General features: G+C 51.8%; 2 protein-coding genes across 2 annotated transcripts in view; both read left to right on the forward strand.

Moving 5' to 3' along the window:
• The window catches only part of LOC101781201, a 9653-nt gene extending 4160 nt beyond the window's left edge, over positions 1–5493 (forward strand). The window contains exons 5-10 of the mRNA XM_004964777.3: positions 3440–3518; positions 3673–3718; positions 4084–4190; positions 4274–4343; positions 4622–4704; positions 5136–5493. Of these exons, the coding sequence (XP_004964834.1) occupies positions 3440–3518; positions 3673–3718; positions 4084–4190; positions 4274–4343; positions 4622–4704; positions 5136–5166 (416 nt within the window). The 3' untranslated portion in view covers positions 5167–5493. The remainder of the gene's footprint in view (positions 1–3439; positions 3519–3672; positions 3719–4083; positions 4191–4273; positions 4344–4621; positions 4705–5135) is intronic.
• Positions 5494–12821: 7328 nt separating this feature from the next.
• On the forward strand, positions 12822–14630 carry LOC101781595 (anthranilate N-benzoyltransferase protein 1). Its single transcript, XM_004964778.3, has one exon. The coding sequence runs from the start codon at positions 12925–12927 to the stop codon at positions 14338–14340; it is 1416 nt and encodes a 471-aa protein (XP_004964835.2). The 5' UTR covers positions 12822–12924; the 3' UTR covers positions 14341–14630.
• The last annotated feature ends 3506 nt before the right edge of the window (positions 14631–18136 follow it).

Here is an 18136-nt window from a genome sequence, read left to right on the forward strand (position 1 = left end):
GCTTCGCCCTCCGCTTCTTCAGCTGCTTTTGCCGCCACAGCTTCTTCCACTACATGGCACCGGCGTCTTGGTCATCCTGGTCGTGCTGTCCTGACACAGCTTAGTCGTAGGTCCGATATACCATGTACTCGGGCTCATGATGAGCACCTGTGTCAGGCGTGCCAACTGGGTCGTCATGTTCGACTTCCTTTTCCTACCTCTTCTTCACATGCGACCCATGTTTTCGACCTTGTACATTGTGATCTATGGACATCTCCTGTTCTAAGCATTTCTGGCTACAAGTACTATCTTATTGTGGTGGATGATTTCTCTCATTATTCTTGGACTTTTCCCTTGCGTGCCAAGTCTGATACTTTTCCCACACTTCTCCACTTCTTCGCTTGGGTGTCCACTCAGTTCGGTCTCACCATCAAGGCCGTCCAGTGTGACAACGGCCGCGAGTTTGATAACACCACCTCACGTGCCTTCTTCCTCTCTCACGGCGTGCACTTACGCATGTCGTGTCCCTATACCTCCTCCCAGAACGGTAAGGCTGAACGCATGATTCGTACCACGAACGACACCATGCGCTCTCTTCTGTTCCAGTCTTCTCTCCCTGCCCCTTTTTGGGCTGAGAGTCTTCACACCTCCACCTATCTCCTTAACCGCCTACCTTCTGTTGCCTGCCCCGCTCCCACTCCACACCACGCTCTCTTCGGTACCTCCCCCCGTTACGATCACCTTCGGGTCTTCGGGTGTGCGTGTTATCCTAACACCGCAGCCACCGCTCCTCATAAGCTGGCTCCCCGTTCGACTCAGTGTGTCTTCCTCGGGTACTCCCCGGATCACAAGGGGTACCGTTGCTTTGACCTCTCTTCTCGGCGGGTCCTCATCTCTCGCCACGTGGTGTTTGACGAGTCCGTCTTCCCTTACTCCACCACCACCCCACCTTCTTCCACCTCCGACCCTGATCTCTCCTCCCTGTTTCCCACTGACCCGGTGGACCAGCCACCGCTACCATTCTGTCCTGCAGGTACTGCTCCACCGTGGTTCTCCTCAGGCTCGACGTCCACCGGTACTGTCCCTGACCCTGCGCCCAGCACGGGTTCGACGGTGCCGGCCTCTGGTGCTGCTTCTTCCCCTTCGCCCTGCGCGGGACCGGTGGCACCGCCCGCAGCACCTGCTGTCCGGTTTGCGCAGCCCGTCCGCGTCTACCAGCGCCGGGCGCGGCCGGCTCCACTGGACCTGCAGCCGGCCCCGCCACCGCCGTCGCCGCCTCAGTCATCGCCGGTGGACTCTTCTCCGCCGGCGACGCCTACACCACCTCCACCGGCCCCGACTGCCCGTGTCGCGCCGACGGTGTACCATCCGCCTCTCCTACACCGACACCCGAGTCACGTTCACCCTATGGTGACGCGACTTGCGGCTGGTACCCTGCAGCCCCGGGCTCTTTCAGCGATGCCCGGCGCGCCGCAGGTTTCTCCTGTACCCTCCTCCGTCCGCGGCGCCCTGTCGGATCCTCACTGGCGCCGCGCGATGGAAGAGGAGTACGCGGCGCTCCTCGCCAACCAGACTTGGGATCTGGTGCCCCGTCCGCCTGGCTCCAACGTCGTCACCGGCAAGTGGATCTGGACTCACAAGCGGCGGGCTGATGGTACTCTTGAGCGGTACAAGGCTCGCTGGGTTCTCCGGGGTTTCACTCAGCGCCCTGGTGTCGACTACGACGAGACGTTCAGTCCGGTGGTCAAGCCAGCTACTGTCCGGACTGTTCTCTCACTGGCTCTCTCCCGCTCCTGGCCCGTGCATCAGCTCGACGTCAAGAACGCCTTCCTGCACGGCACTCTGACTGAGACTGTTTACTGCAGCCAGCCAGCGGGGTTTGTTGACTCTTCTCGGCCTGATATGGTTTGCCGGCTCAACAAGTCACTTTATGGCCTCAAGCAGGCCCCTCGAGCTTGGTATTCGAGGTTTGCTGCCTACCTCCTGACGCTGGGCTTTGTGGAGGCCAAGTCCGATACTTCGCTGTTCATTTATCACCATGGAGCTGAGACTGCTTATCTACTGCTCTATGTTGATGACATTGTCCTCACTGCCTCCAGTCCGTCCCTCCTACGGCGGATCATCACCTCGCTTCAGCAGGAGTTCGCTATGAAGGATCTGGGTGTGCTCCATCATTTTCTTGGGGTCACTGTTGAGCCTCGTCAGGCCGGCCTCTTTCTTCACCAGCGGCAGTATACTCTTGATATCCTGGAGCGAGCTGGGATGACTGACTGCAAGCCCTGCTCCACTCCAGTTGATACTCAGGCCAAGTTGTCAGAGGCCGCCGGCACTCCTGTGACAGATGCTACTGCATACCGGAGTCTGGCTGGGGCCCTTCAGTACCTCACCTTCACCAGGCCAGATATCACTTATGCAGTTCAGCAGATTTGCCTTCACATGCATGATCCCCGAGAGCCCCATCTCACTGCTCTGAAGCGCTTACTCCGTTACCTCCGGGGCACTGTGGACTACGGCCTCCTTCTTCACCGGTCTCCCTCCACTGAGCTTGTTGTCTACACCGACGCTGACTGGGCCGGGTGTCCGGACACTAGGCGCTCTACCTCCGGCTACGCCGTCTTTTTGGGCGGCAACCTGGTGTCCTGGTCGTCCAAGCGTCAGCCGGTGGTCTCCCGCTCCAGTGCCGAGGCGGAGTACCGCGCTGTCGCTAACGGCGTGGCTGAGGCATCCTGGCTTCGGCAGCTCCTTGTCGAGCTCCACACTCCTTCTTCCCGGAGCACTCTTGTCTACTGCGACAACGTCAGTGCGGTGTACCTCTCCACCAACCCTGTTCAGCACCAGCGGACCAAGCATGTGGAGATTGACCTTCACTTCGTCCGGGATCGGGTCGCCATCGGCGATGTTCGGGTCCTCCACGTCCCGACCACCTCTCAGTTTGCTGACATCTTCACCAAGGGCCTCTCGTCACCCGCCTTCACCGAGTTTCGCTCCAGCCTCAACATCACCTGTGGCTAGTTGCGTCTTGGGGGGGCTTGTGTGTGTGCCTTTCTTTTCATGTCCAGTCTGCAACTCCGCTGCGTCGGTAGTTCAGACTGCGGGGGAGTGTTGGTGTACTATGTGTATTAGGGCCCAATAGGCCCATGTAAGACATCTACATAGCTACCCTCTAGGGTTAGCCCATAATCTATCTATTACCTTATAGTAACCTTTCTCATATTACAATATCAGGTTGTTGATGACTCTGTTAGGACCTCTTAAATTATTTTTATTATTTGAAAATTTTCGTGTTTATTGCATGTTGTACCTAAAAGGACTGAATTAGGATTGAGATAGCACCGAATTATGGGCCAGCAACTATCTCACTCATTTAATAAAACAATACATTCTAGGATTTCTGAAGGCACTATAACTAAGACATAACATAAATCTCACTTGCACATTTTTGTTGGCACCAAACGTTTAGGTGATGGAGGATCAGATGAGCCATCGGGCACAGAAAATGAAAATTCCAGTGATAAGAATGAATTGTCTGCGGATCAGAGGTTGGCATGCACCTCACATCACACATAGTTGGAGATGATGTCCTTTATATTTCATCCTAATAAGATACCAAAGCTGCTTCTCTTGTGTTATCAACTTACAATCACTCTTTTAGTGGTTTATTGCTAATGTTTCCTACTTTCCTTTAATGGGCAGTGATCAACCAGCACACAAGCAGCAGAATGGGCAATCTCCCTCAAACGTGCGTTTATTGTTATGGTTTCACTTCACATATTTATACCTGCCATCATAGTCGTAATACATATACTGCTACAAGCCTATGAAACATTATAAGTGGTTGTAAATTTGTCATTAGATTGGAACTTGAACGGCATGCATTTGTGCCTGTAGGGGATAGTAAATTTAGTAACAGCTAGAGAATGCTTGCCAAGCTGTTCTTAAAATGTGTATATATGCATGTCTTGTTTGGAGAATCATCTGGTATTTTGACTTATCTACCAACCTAACTAGTGGGTGGATTCATGAGAACTGATTTATTCTTGTGTTCTTAATTAAAGCTTGCTTGACATGGTTAAAACTTGAGACAATATGTCATGGTTGGTGCAGGATGGACGAGACAAGTCATCAAGTGATATACCACCTTGTTCTACTCTCTTTATTGCAAATTTGGGACATACATGCACAGAGGACGAACTGAAGGAAGTTTTATCCAAGTATGATGCGTAAATTCTTCTAATTTGTTTGGTGAAGTGGATCCATAGCAAAGATATTGACTATCGTTGTTCTACATTGTCAGGGAACCTGGGTTTCATGTCCTTAAGATGCGTCGCCGTGGTGGAATGCCTGTAGCTTTTGCTGATTTTACGGTATACCTACCTATACCTCTATTATTTTAGCTAGTGAGCTACTTCTGTTTCGTGGTTAATAAAAATGAAGTATATATCCACATTTCTGAAGATCACTTAGTAAGTTAGTAAGCTAATGCAGAATGCTGGTTCTGTTGGCACAAATAAATAGGGACCATATTTTTAAAGGCTATAAAGGACACAATTCTTTTACATAGAGTGACACCTCATTTTTTCACCATAGTTTTATTTTTTTATATTTTTACTGAGAGCCTGAGACAGACACTTGCAATATGCAGGATATAGAATCATCTACAGCTGCTATGAATAGCCTCCAAGGGACTCTACTCGCTTCTTCTGATAATGACGGATTGCACATTGAGTATCCTCAATACAATGCTTTGCTTTTATTGCAATATTTCTGTTTCTTACTTATATATTTATGTTAATACCCATAAGATATCTTGCGGTACAAGACAGTTTCTCTTTTCTGGTTTCGGATTTCAGCGGGTTTGACATGGTGTGCCTCTTCGTATTGTTCACTTCTGGGTTTCTAAGACCTTCCGGCTCGTTTTGCGTTTGCCATGATTGCCGTGAAATGGTAACCAGTTGTTCGGTCCTCACATCAAATAGAGACCTAATTGCTTGCTCGAGGGCCAAGGTGTCAATGTGGTTAGAGTAGCTGTTACCATTGATATGATATGGTTGAAAATAACTGTTCCTTGTCATAGGCTCATAGTGTGCAATTCGCTCGATCGAGTGGAAACCACAAACCATTTTATGTCCTTGTTTTCTTTAACTCTAACCCAACAGGTACGCGAGGTCAAAGATGAGGAAAAGCTAAGCTGGTTGGAAGTTGTTGGACTGCAAGGTTTGGCATGTGATCTCCGGTTCTCCGCTCGTCCTGAAGGTATCAGTAGTGGGCATCCCTGCACATGTAAACCGCCTGTAGCATCCGGATTTTGCTTTATTTATCCAAGCATGAGAACCGAGAGCCGTGCTGACTGTCCCGTGCCAGAACAGCTGGGTTATTTTACTTGTATCGTTGAAGAAACTTCCCAGTCTGGAAACTGCTATGATCAGATCTGGCACGATCCGTACCGCACCAAAACAGATTTCACTTGACTCGTGGTTGGTTCGTGGGGGAAAAATTATTGTGAGCGTGGGATGATCTCTGCCTTTGATTAATTAGTTTAGTTTGACAGACAAGGAGGGAACAGACAGCGTTGCATGATCGTGCCATCTTGGTAGAAGACGGTCGCTGACCGACTCCTGCTTCCGTCCTGACAATCGTCCGGCATTGTTGAACGGTGCAGTAGCACTCAACACTCGTGCACAGAAGTGACTCCTCACTGTGCATTTCGCTGAAACGTGCCAAGTGCCCACCTCCAGCTGCTCTACTGTTCTGCTCCGGAATCGTCAGATCTCGTGCCGATGGAATAGTGGCGGTTCACCGACAGCTTAACCACTGTACTTTCTTGAGAAAGTGCCGATCCACATCCACTGTACTAGTTCTGTTTTTTATTAGAAGATAACTGGTTGCACAGTACATCCCTTTCTTGCAGAAAGGACCCTGAGTAAAATGAGAATTACAACAAGATCCCTGCTACACCTACTGTTCTTCTTCTCCTTCGTCGGAACAAAGATCCGGTTCTGCTTCCCTATTCGCCAAGGCTGATACCCGAGTATCAATCCCCCAAACTCGCCAAGCCAAATCGAAGAACGGACTCCAAGCTTTGGATAGCTGCAAGAGGTTCTCGGTAATAGAACGTCAGCCGTCAGTCTCCTCGATCTGGCACCACCGCGCGCTTCCTCCACAAACCGCAGCCCAAATGCTCCGGTAACCAGCTCCGGCAACATCAGGAAGGGATCCAGCAGTCCAAGAACCGAATCCAAAGAAGAAAGAAGACATTCGAGCACAACTCGAATGCCACAAAAATTCCACTCCACCATGCCACCACAAACAGCAGCTAGCAGAGGGAAAAACAAGCCGCAAAGGATTCGCCATTGCCTCCTTCAAGCGACCAAAATCGAACTTCGCCGGAGAAGACGAAAGCATCGACTTCAGAGCCGGTGAAGAAACTTATTCAGCAACGGAACAGCTCCTCCGCAGCCGCTGCTCCCCGCAACCCCAGCTCCGCCATCGCCGACGACGGCGAGCAAAGCCTACGCGTAGATACTACCCTACCTACCCTATATACATCCACACAACTATTCCCCGGCCTTCCTCCCTCTCCGGCGCCAACCCGGCCGCCGGAGAGGAAAGGGCCCGGCGGAATCGCCGCTGGAAGGTGTTACGGTCTTACCATGCTGGACCGTAACGGAGATCACTCAAACACGAGAAACATTCCAGAAATAAGAAGAACTGGAAGAGACAAGTAGTGATACGAAGAAGAGGGAGTCGAGATAGGAAAGAAGAATGACAGCTAGCAGAGTAGAATTGTGATTTCTCCTTTCCATCATTGATTCCCTAATCACGTGATGCTTACAACTTTATACTCAGGTTTTACACGGCCTTGGGCCCACCTCACAACAACCTTTCCCACCGAATAAGCGCCAGCTCAGAAATCACGCACAACACCCTCGCCACCAAGTCTGACGCTCGTCCGATGATAACACGAACGGTAGCACGTCCAGCACCCTTCAACTGTTTCTGCAACATCAGCACACCCTCTTTGCCTTCGTCTTCAGTCAGTGTATTTAGCTTGCCATGGCCCTCAAGGACATGACACTGCCCCCTCCACGAAAACCAGCTTGCCCCCAAGCTGGTGCATCAGGAAATCGACGAGATATGTCATGAACTTCCTCCCAAGTAGCCAGGTCCGATGGCAAAGCTGACCACTGAACCAACAACTGAGAGACAGGTGAGGAACCTTTGGAAACAATACGATGATCCAGCAAAGCTACAGGAACAACTGGAACAGTAGCTTCCTCGACAACATTGGGCAAATCTTGACTGACTGAAACTGCAGCAGAAATATGTTTCTTAAGCTGGGAAACATGAATCACTGGATGAATACGAGATTCAGCTGGAAGATCCAATTTATACGCCACTTGACCCACCCGTTGCAAGACTTGAAAGGGCCCATAAAACTTGAATGCAAGTTTTTGATTAGACCGAGAGGCTACTGAGGTTTGAATATACGGCTGAAGTTTCAAATAAACCATATCTCCAACCTGAAATTCTCGCTCAGAGCGATGTTTATCGGCCTGAGACTTCATACGCTGCTGAGCTCGCAACAACTGTTGCTGAATCAAACCATTCAACATGTTCCTTTCTGTCAACCAGATCTCCAAATCAGGAACGCTAGTACTAGACAGTGGAGAAATACCAAAGTGCCTTGGGGGATGGCCATACAACACCTCAAATGGAGAATGACCCAAAGCTGAATGAAACGAGGTATTGTACCAGAATTCCGCTAGTGGCAACCATTTGCTCCATCGTCGTGGACAAGAGTGAACAGAACAACGAAGGAAAGCTTCCAAACACTGATTTAAGCGCTCAGTTTGACCATCAGTTTGCGGATGGTAAGATGAGCTCATCAATAATTGAGTATCCGACAACTTGAACAACTCCTGCCAAACATTGCTAGAAAAAATTTTATCCCTATCTGTAATGATGGCTTCAGGCAACCCATGAAGCTTGTAAATGTTGTCCATATAGACTTGAGCCACTTGTAAGGCAGTAAAGGGATGAGACAGTGGCAGAAAGTGAGCATATTTGGAGAATTTATCAATAACTACCAAAATGGCATTCATTCTATTTGAAGATGGCAAGCCCTCAATAAAATCCATACAAACAATAGCCCATGGAGCATTGGGCACTGGCAATGGTTGTAACAAACCTGGAGTTTTGACATGCTCAACCTTGGCCTGTTGGCAAATAGAACACTGCTGAATATAAGCCCGAATTGTTTGTTTCATCTTAGGCCAAGAAAATAACTGCTTAATCCTATGGTATGTAGCATGAAACCCAGAATGTCCCCCAATGCCACTACTGTGTAAGGCTTGCAGGATGTGTTGTTGGGCCAACTCATTATTACCAACCCAAACTCGTCCCTTATGTCTGATGAGACCATCTACCAGCTGATAGTCTGTAGTATTTTGCCCAGAGACAGCCAATGTAGTTAACAATTGCTGAGCAGTAGGATCATCAGCATAACCAGCCAGCAGCCTTTCAACCCAAACTGGAGTGCAAGAAGAAATAGCTAAGATAGTATCCTGCACTGGACACCTTGAAAGAGCATCAGCTGCAGCATTAGAAACTCCTTTCTTATATACAATTTTAAACTGCAGATCCATTAATTTCAACAAGGCCTTGTGTTGAATTTTAGTGTGAATCCTTTGCTCATTTAAGTACAGCAAACTCTTGTGATCAGTCTTAATAGTGAATTCTTGACCCTGCAAGTAAGACCTCCATTTGTCCACAGCCATTAGAATAGCCAAGCATTCTTTTTCATAAGTAGAAAGACCCTGATTCGATGGACTTAAGGCCTTACTCAAATAAGCTACAGGATGATCATGCTGCATTAAAACTGCTCCCAAACCCAGATCACTAGCATCAGTTTCCAACACAAATGGTTGCTGAAAATCAGGTATTGCCAAAACTGGGGCCTGAACCAGAGCCTTTTTTAACAACTGAAAAGCTTCCTCAACAATGGGTGTCCACAAAAACTGGGAACCTTTTTTCAACAAGCCAGTTAATGGTTTACTGATCATACTGTAGTGCTTAATAAACTTCCTGTAATACCCTATCAACCCCAAGAATCCTCTTAACTCTTTCAAATTCGTAGGAGTAGGCCAGTGTTGAACAGCAGAAATTTTAGAAGGCTCAGTTGCCACCCCTCACCAGAAATGCAGTGTCCCAAATACTCAATAGTTTGCTGTGCAAAAGAGCACTTTGACAGCTTGATATAAAACTGATGCTGCTGAATGATGTCCAACACTTGCTTAAGTAAGACCAAATGTTGCTCATAAGTAGTAGTATAAACCAAAATATCATCCATAAAAACCAATACACCTTGCCTCATGAGAGGACCAAAAATCTGGTTCATGGTGCTTTGAAATGTGGCTGGGGCATTAGTAAGACCAAAAGGCATCACCAAAAATTCATATAATCCACTATGGGTCTTAAATGCAGTTTTATGCTCATCTCCTTTCACAATCCGAATCTGATGATATCCAGATCAAAAATCCAATTTAGAAAACCATCTAGCACCAGCCAATTCGTCCAACAATTCATCAACCACTGGTAAGGGATGCTTGTTTTTTACTGAGATAGCATTAAGATGGCGATAATCAACACAAAACCTCCATGAACCATCTTTTTTTCTGACCAATAGGACAGGAGAAGCATAAGGGCTATTACTGGGTCGAATGACACCATTCTGAAGCATTTCAGTTAACTGTTTTTCAATCTCTGATTTTTGAGTCGGTGCATAGCGATAGGGCCTAACATTCACTGGTTGAGCACCAGGAATTAATGCAATATGATGATCAAATGGACGAGAAGGAGGCAAGGTCGTAGGCTCTTTAAACAGATGTTGATACTCTGAAAGTAACTGCTGCACTTCAGGGTGATCTGCATACTGGTCAACAACAGAAACTGATTGAAGGGACTGTAGTTCAGTGTTCAATTGTGTCTTCGAAACTTGATGTAACATTAGGACACCATGTGTGACTACTTTCCTTCTAAGCAACCCTTTCAGTTTTCTTGCACTGATTGGAGAGCACTTAACCACCTCATTAGTTAGCCCCTTCAAGGTAATGCGTTTCCCTTGATAAGTAAATTTCATGATTTTCTTTTGCCAATGAACCCACATAGGACTGCATTCCTCCAACCAGTCTTGCCCCAATATCATGTCGAAGCTTTGCAAGGGCAAAATACCAACATTAGTAACAAAAGTGTGTTTCTGAGAGGCCCATTGCAGATTTGGAATTCTTTGTTGACAAACCATAGGACTACCATCTGCAGTGACAAAGTGAGAAGGAGCACATGATTGCAAAGGGTACTGCAACTGTGCAGCTAACTTATCACTTACAAAGGACCCCACACTTCCAGAATCCACCAAAATTAGAATTTCCTGATTTGCCACCAACCCATGTAACCTCATAGTTTTCCTCTTGATAGTGTTTGGAGAAGCAGAATCCCCAATAGTCATTACCACATCAGTGCTTTCCCCCTCACTATCAATAGAATCAAGCTCCTCCATCAAAGGTTGCTCCAAAGCATCCCACAACTCTTCTATGACATGAATAGCAACCTGAGCTGGACACTTATGATTACGGCCCCACTTTTCTCCACATTTAAAGCAGAGGCCATTTTTCTTCCGGAATTGCAGCAGGGACTGAACTCTGTCCTCAGATTCCCCTTTTTCAGACTTAAGTTTTGGGACAAACCCCTTCTCAGCTCCTGTATGCTTGAACTTATCCACTGGAAAATTGGACTTAGACACTGCCTTATGGTTCTCTTTGGTTATAGACCGGCTCACTTGTGAGGCCAAAACCTCCTCCTGAACAAAAGCCAACGCTGACGCGTCCATCACATTACTGGGCCTATGCAAAGAAATTGGCACGCGTATCTCCTCCTTCAGACCACCCATGAACCGAGTCACAAAATAAGTATCATCATAAGCACTGTTGTATAGTAAAACGCCGTGAGATAACTCCTCAAACTTCTCAAGGTACTCAGCCACAGATCCGGTCTGACGCAAAACATCCAATTGCCTTAGCTGAGCCTGATACTGATTTCTGTCAAAGCGATCAAACACCGCCTCACAGAAAACCTCCCAATCAACAATGCGACCTCGGCGCTCCAACGTTTGAAGCCATGCCGCGGCCGTGCCCTTGAAATTTAGAGCCGCAAACCTTGTCTTCAACTGGGGACTCACCGGATACACCTCGAAAAACATATCACAGCGGTCACGCCATAGCCTTGGGTTATCCCCATCAAACCGAGGAAACTCGAGTTTGGGCAGAGGAGGTGATTTGGCCCCAAACTCACGAGTTCCTGGTGAACTCTCGAAAGGAAACGAGGTCGAATCAGGGAACGTACCCGTGACCGGGCGCAGCGGGCAGGATCCAAGGATCCCCCCGCCCACGTCCCGGTGGAAGGTGTCACGACGGTACCCGTCGGGCCGCTCCGGATACGGCGGAGCAACATTGAGATCAATAGAAGCACCCCAACTCGACGACGGTGGCTGTAGAGGACGCAGAGGTGGCGGAGGAGGTGGGGGAGGTACGGCTTCGAGACGATGCAGCCGAGTAGAAGTCTCCTCCGTCTTGTTCAACAGCGCACTCAATGATGTGTCGGTCGTCGATTGCTTGGCTTCAAGACCACTGATCTTATCTAATGATTGCTGCATCATGAGCTCAAAACTCTCAAACCGCTTCGCCAAATCTTCAATCGTGGCGGCCATTTGAGTCTGCAGCTTTGTTGGTTTCCTCGGCGGCGCCAGCGCTCACCGAGAAAAAAATTTCGGCGGAATTTGTGACGAGAGGGCTCTAATACCAATTGTTACGGTCTTACCATGCTGGACCGTAACGGAGATCACTCAAACACCAGAAACATTCCAGAAATAAGAAGAACTGGAAGAGACAAGTAGTGATACGAAAAAGAGGGAGTCGAGATAGGAAAGAAGAATGACAGCTAGCAGAGTAGAATTGTGATTTCTCCTTTCCATCATTGATTCCCTAATCACGTGATGCTTACAACTTTATACTCAGGTTTTACACGGCCTTGGGCCCACCTCACAACAACCTTTCCCACCGAATAAGCGCCAGCTCAGAAATCACGCACAACACCCTCGCCACCAAGTCTGACGCTCGTCCGATGATAACACGAACGGTAGCACGTCCAGCACCCTTCAATTATTTCTGCAACATCAGCACACCCTCTTTGCCTTCGTCTTCAGTCAGTGTATTTAGCTTGCCATGGCCCTCAAGGACATGACAGAAGGAAGTCCGCCTCTCGTTCGCCCGTTTTCACCCGCTCAGCACTGTAGGAGAGCTAGCTGTTGTACACCTGTTTGCGGGCACTGGTTCTGATTGATCTATAATCAGAATATCAAATCCGCATCCTCATAAAAAACTGCCTTCGTGTTGAAATATTATCGCTGCTGTAAAAAATTGTGTAAGTATACTGCATTTTATTTGTGACTTACTTTATTATGAAAGGTATTTTAAACATAATTTATTTTTACGATAATAACGATTAATATTTCGAGTAAGTAATAATTAAGCGGGAAACTGAAGACTAAGAATCGGGCTACGATCGACTCGGTTCCATCTCTCTGTTTTCGGGGTCCACTGTCACCTTTTCAGGGAGCTGGTCATGCTACCGTCTACAGTTCTACACTCTACACCCGTGCACGGACGGGACTCTCCCTCCATTCTCAGCCGCCTACCGACTTTGTCAGCGCTCTGCCAGACTGCCAAGTGCGAACGCTCCTCTTCAAGGCTTCCTCAAGTGTCCAAGTGCTGCCAACCATATCTTCCCGAGCGTGGCTACTTGCTCCGGGCCCGCGATCGTCGTGTCTCCATCGCCAGCCGCGCATCCCCCTGCCTCCGACAAGATCCCAAATCCACGCTCCCGGCCGGCGGAATGCCGGCCGAGCGCGTCGACGTCGCGGTCACCTCGCGGACGCTGGTGCGGGCGTCCGACCCGCCGCGGGGCTTCCCGGCCGTGCTCCCGGCCTCCAACCTCGACCTCATCCTCGGCTCGTTCCACACCTACCTCGTCGCCGTCTACCCGGCCCCGGCCGCGGGCTTCCCCGCGGTGGCCGCGGCCGCGAGCGCCGCGCTGCCGGCCTTCCTCTCCCGGTTCTTCCCCTTCGCCGGCCGCGTCGTCACCAACGCCTCCACGGGCGTCCCCGAGATCGCCTGCGACAACGCCGGCGCGGAGCTCGTGGTGGCGGAGGCCGCGGCGAGGCTGGCGGACGTCGATTTCGCCGACGCCGACCGCTCGCTCGCCCGCGTCGCCGTGCCGTTCCGCCAGGGCCTCGCGCTGTCGCTGCAGCTCGTCCGGTTCGCCTGCGGCGGGTTCGCGCTGTCGTGGGGCACCGACCACCTCCTCGCCGACGGCCACGGCCTCACGATGCTGCCCAACGCGTGGGCGGAGCTCCTCCGCACCGGGGGCCTCTCGTGGGAGCCCCACCACGAGCGGGCGTCGCTCTTCCGCCCCCGCTCGCCGCCGCGGTTCAGCCCGTCGCTGGACGCCGAGTTCACGCGGTACGCGCCGGCGGGGCTCCCCAACACCCTCCTGACGGCTGCCCTCGTGCGCCGCAACTACGTGGTCTCCGCCGCCGACGTCGCCCGCCTCCGCACCGCGGCCAGCACCCCCGCCCGCCGCGCCACCCGGCTCGAGGCCCTGTCCGCGCACGTCTGGAAGCTGCTCGCCGCGGCGGTGGGCGGGTCCGACACCCACTGCCGCATGGCGTGGCTCGTCGACGGGCGGCCCCGCCTCGACCCCGCCAGGTACGACGCGGGCACCGTGCGCCGGTACCTCGGCAACGTGTTGACGTACGCGTCGCGGGAGGCGGCCGTGGAGGCCGTGTCGTCGGCGACGCTGGCCGATGTGGCGGCGATGGCGGGCGCGGCCATCGCGGAGGTGTTCCGGTCGGAGCGGTTCGAGGAGCTGGTAGACTGGATGGAGGCGCGCAAGGGGGTGTTCCGAGAGGGCGGCAAGTGGACGGAGGCGGTGGGCGTGGGGACGGGGAGCCCCGCGCTGGTGGTCTCGGCGTTCGTGCCGTTCCGCGTGGAGGGGGACTTCGGGTTCGGGCGGCCGCGGCTGGTGATGCCGTGGGTGCGGCCGGGGCGGCTGGGTTCCGCGGCCATGACGGTGGCGCGGAGCCCGCGGGAGGACGGGTCGTGGGTGATCACCGCCAGGCTGTGGCCGCGGCTGGCCGACGCCGTGGACGCGGACCCGGAGGCCGTGCTCAAGCCGGCCACGGCCGCGCGGCTCGGGTTCGGCGAGCCCGAGCCGGCGGCAGGCGTGGCGCAGCATGCGAGCCGCTTGTGAGGAGTTCGGACTTCGACCGGCGGGTCTCCCCGGGCTGTGCCGTGGAGGGATGCCGTGTGAGAATTGAGATGTGGCGCCGACACGTTGTACTGTCTCAATTCTTGTCGACGCCAGCTCGAGACAAAGTATTTTGGATCTACTGCTAGCCCTTGTTTAAGCCTTGTAACAAGTTGCCTAACTTTGGGGTGTCCAAATTACTGTAGCGACACTGTAGCGTTTCGTTTGTACTTGTAAATTATTGTCCAAATATTGACTAATTAGGCTCAAAAGATTCGTCTCGCAAAGTACAACAAAACTGTGCAATTAATTTTTGATTTCGTCTACATTCAGTACTTCATGCATGTACCGCAAGTACTGTCTCAATTCTTGTCGACGCCAGCTCGAGACAAGTATTTTGGATCTACTACTAGTTGAATTACTTTTCCTTTATTTTTTCTTCTGCCGATCGTTGTGGCAAGTTTCAGTTGGGTCCAACACACGTAGCTGTGAGACTATCTAGACCGAAGTAATCCTGGTCACCTTTTTTTCCAGAGTTGAATTATTCCACTCCCAATGGTAGGCGAAAAGAAATTCATTTTCATAGGAAGCATCGAATAGCGACTTTTCCGTTGGATACGGGAGCACTCGTTGGTTCGGAACAAATCTAGGAGCAAGCCGCCGTGGTTTACTGAGGATGTTTAGAGTGTATTTGGTTGAGCTGTGATTTTTGAAAAAGTAGCTGTGGCATGTAGAAAGGTTGTTGTGAGATGTGGACCGTGAGAAAGTTAAAAACGGTTTGGTTTGGGTAGCTGTGATTTTTGAGAAAACTATTAAATGGATCCTACGTGTCATCCATAGCCCTCCCCACTCAACTCTCTCCCCTCTCTTACTGACGAGCTGACCTCGCTCGTCAGCCCCTTCTTCTTCCTCTCACTAGCCAAGGATCAGCGGCAGTCGGGGCCTCGCCCGTGCTTGCGCCCACGGCGACGGTGGAGAGCACAACGGTGGAGGAGGAGGATCGCGCCGGAGGAGCCCGCGTGGCGGCAGAGGCGCTCGGGGCAGAGGAACTCGCAGCGGGACGGAGGAGGCTTAGGGCGGAGGAGCTCGTGGCGGAGGAGGGGGAGGCTCGGGGTGGAGGAGGAGCTCACGGCGACGGAGGAGCTCGGGGTGGAGGGGGCTCGGGGCGGTGGCGGAGGAGGAGCTCGCGACGGAGGGGGCTCGGGGTGGAGGAGCTCGCGGCGGCGGAGGTCGCCCGCGCCCACGGCGGCAGAGGAGGTCGCGAGCTTCTTTTTCGTCGGGGCGTGTGACGAATTGGTATCCTCACTTAGGAGTAGCAAGCGGGTAAATAAACTGAAGTTTCTCCTCCCACAGCCGGTGAAAGTAGATCCGAATCGGCTTTCACATTCCTACTACGAAGAAAGTTACTTTTGGACAAAGCTAGACTGCCTCCTTGTGCTCTTTGGTTGACTTTGAGTTTTTGGGAAGCAAAAGCAAAAGCAGCCCTAAAAGCCTAACCAAATGTAACCTTAACTATTTACCATTTTTACGATTAACTATTTTGACACTCCTTGACAAGTCATTATTAGAACGGCTCCTGGACGAAATTACCATTTGCTGACGTGGCAAGCCACGTGCCCTTACCTATGCCATCCGTTCCCCTCTCTCCTACCACTGACGTGTGGGGCAGGTTCACCTTCAACCTCTCGACGTCCCAGCACTAGCAAGCGGCAATGGCGGCCCTGCTAATGGCTGCGCCACATCAGGGTGGCAACGGAGTGGGGCCAGGTCCTCGTCGGGTCCGTGCAAGCGCTAGCGCAAAAATCCCCTCCGCAGACATCCCAAGGGACAAACACAGAACACATGCATAAGCCAATCCGCAAGAATTTGAGAAGAAGCCACTTCAGAGTTCGTTCAAAAATTATGGCACGAAATAATTAAACAAAGCATCGGTAACATGCTAGCTTAAGAAAGCACGTGGATTCAAAGAATCTCGGCGACGACGGCTTCCTTGCCTCAGATTTGAACGACGGACGACGGCAACGACGACTCGATGAGGGCCTGTGGCAACGGCGCCGCCCATGCCGCGTCCGTCGGCGCATCACCCTTTGCCTGATTGTGGTTGTCGCATCTGCAGGAACGGAGGGGATGGAGGCCTGGCCTGTGGCCTCACGGCGGCGCCGGCAACGAAGGCGTCGTGATGGGGCCGAGAGTGGAGAGGCTATGTGAGCGAGAGAGCGGCGGCCGGAGCGAGGGGAGAAAGGGGACGAGCTTTCCTCAGTCGGCCGGCACGCGCGCAAGCACGGGCCGAGCGGGCGGATGCCACCAATCGGCCATGCCACTTGACGAGCTCATCCCCAACGATAGCTGAGAGGTTGAAGGTGAACATGATATGTGGGTCCCACACATCTGTGGCAGGAGAGAGGCAGGGGCATCATGGTCATTTGTTCATGCTCAGTCCACGTTAAAAGTGACAAGCATGTAGGAGCCATTCTAATAATATCTTATAAAAAGCGACATCTGCAAATAGTTAAATATCCCAGTTTCAACACTTTCCAACAGCCGGCTGCCACTGTTTCTTTGAACAAGGGCGAGCACAATATCCTCCAAAGTCCAAACAAGCTGCTCGCCAATGGGCACGGCGATGCTCGCTGCAGACCTAATGAAAGTACACGGGTTTCTGCGTTTGGATCACGTTGTAGATTCTGAAAATCTGGATTATGGATGGATTTACAAAATCTGGATTTTGAGCAAAATCTAGATGGGCTTGTTTGGATCACTGGATTCTAGAATATGATTTTATGGCATCTCAAGAAATCAAGGCCTTTGTCACGCTGGCATTGGGCACTCCCCTTCTGAATCCATCCGGGACAGCTGCTGCTAGCTGGACCCGGCGACGGCGGGCCACTTATCTGGACCAGTAGGAGCTCGCCGGCGCCTGGGTGAGGATGGGTTGCGAGGAGGCGCCGCAGGGTTGGAGCTAGGGCGGTGGACTCTACAGGCGGAGGTGGCGATGGGGGAGAGGACGCCATGGCACCGCAGTCCTTGCCGCCGGAAGCCGGGCTCCTCGATAGTCGCACCACGGCGATGATGGAGGCGCCAGAGGGCCGCTGGCTAGTGACTAAGGAAGGGAGAGTCGGCAACCGAGGATGGGCGACCACAAGGTCGGGGGCTCGACAAGGAGGGGCGGGAAGGAGACGGCGACCACCGACGAGGTGGAGGTGAGTGCGGCGGCTGGCGAGCTGGAGGCGAGGTGGAGGTGAGCGCAGCAGCCGGGGAGCTAGAGGCGAGGTGGAGGCGAGCGTGGCAGCCAGCGAGATGGAGGCGAGCGGCGGCCGGCGAGGTGGAGGCAAGCTGGGTCGGTGGACCCGCCGGCATCTGGGCATGGACCAGAAGGGAGGAGGCACGGTGGGGGCGGAGCTGGGGGCGGCGAGCCCGCCGGCACTTGGGCGGGGAGGCGGCGGCGGGGCCGCAGGAGATGGAGAGCCGGGGGCAGCGGATGAGGACGGGAGAGAGCCAAAGAGGTAGGGGCAGTTGGAATGGCAGATTGGGTGTAATTTTACAGGATGAACATGGGCAAAACGGTAATTTCTTCATCCAGAATCTGCTAAAAGGTACTCCGCTCCAGCTTCTGGGATTTTGAGAATCCGAAAATCTGGATTTTGGAATCCGCAGTAGAATCTGGTATGTTTGGAAACTGTCCAGGTTTTGGATTCTGAATTCTCAAAATCTTGGAGGATCCAAACGGGACTAAAATAACGGGACTAAAATATATATGATTCTAGAAATCTTACGAAGAAATGCAAAATGACGTAGGTGC

Source organism: Setaria italica, chromosome IV (assembly GCF_000263155.2).
Source record: "Setaria italica strain Yugu1 chromosome IV, Setaria_italica_v2.0, whole genome shotgun sequence".
Lineage (NCBI taxonomy): Eukaryota > Viridiplantae > Streptophyta > Magnoliopsida > Poales > Poaceae > Setaria > Setaria italica.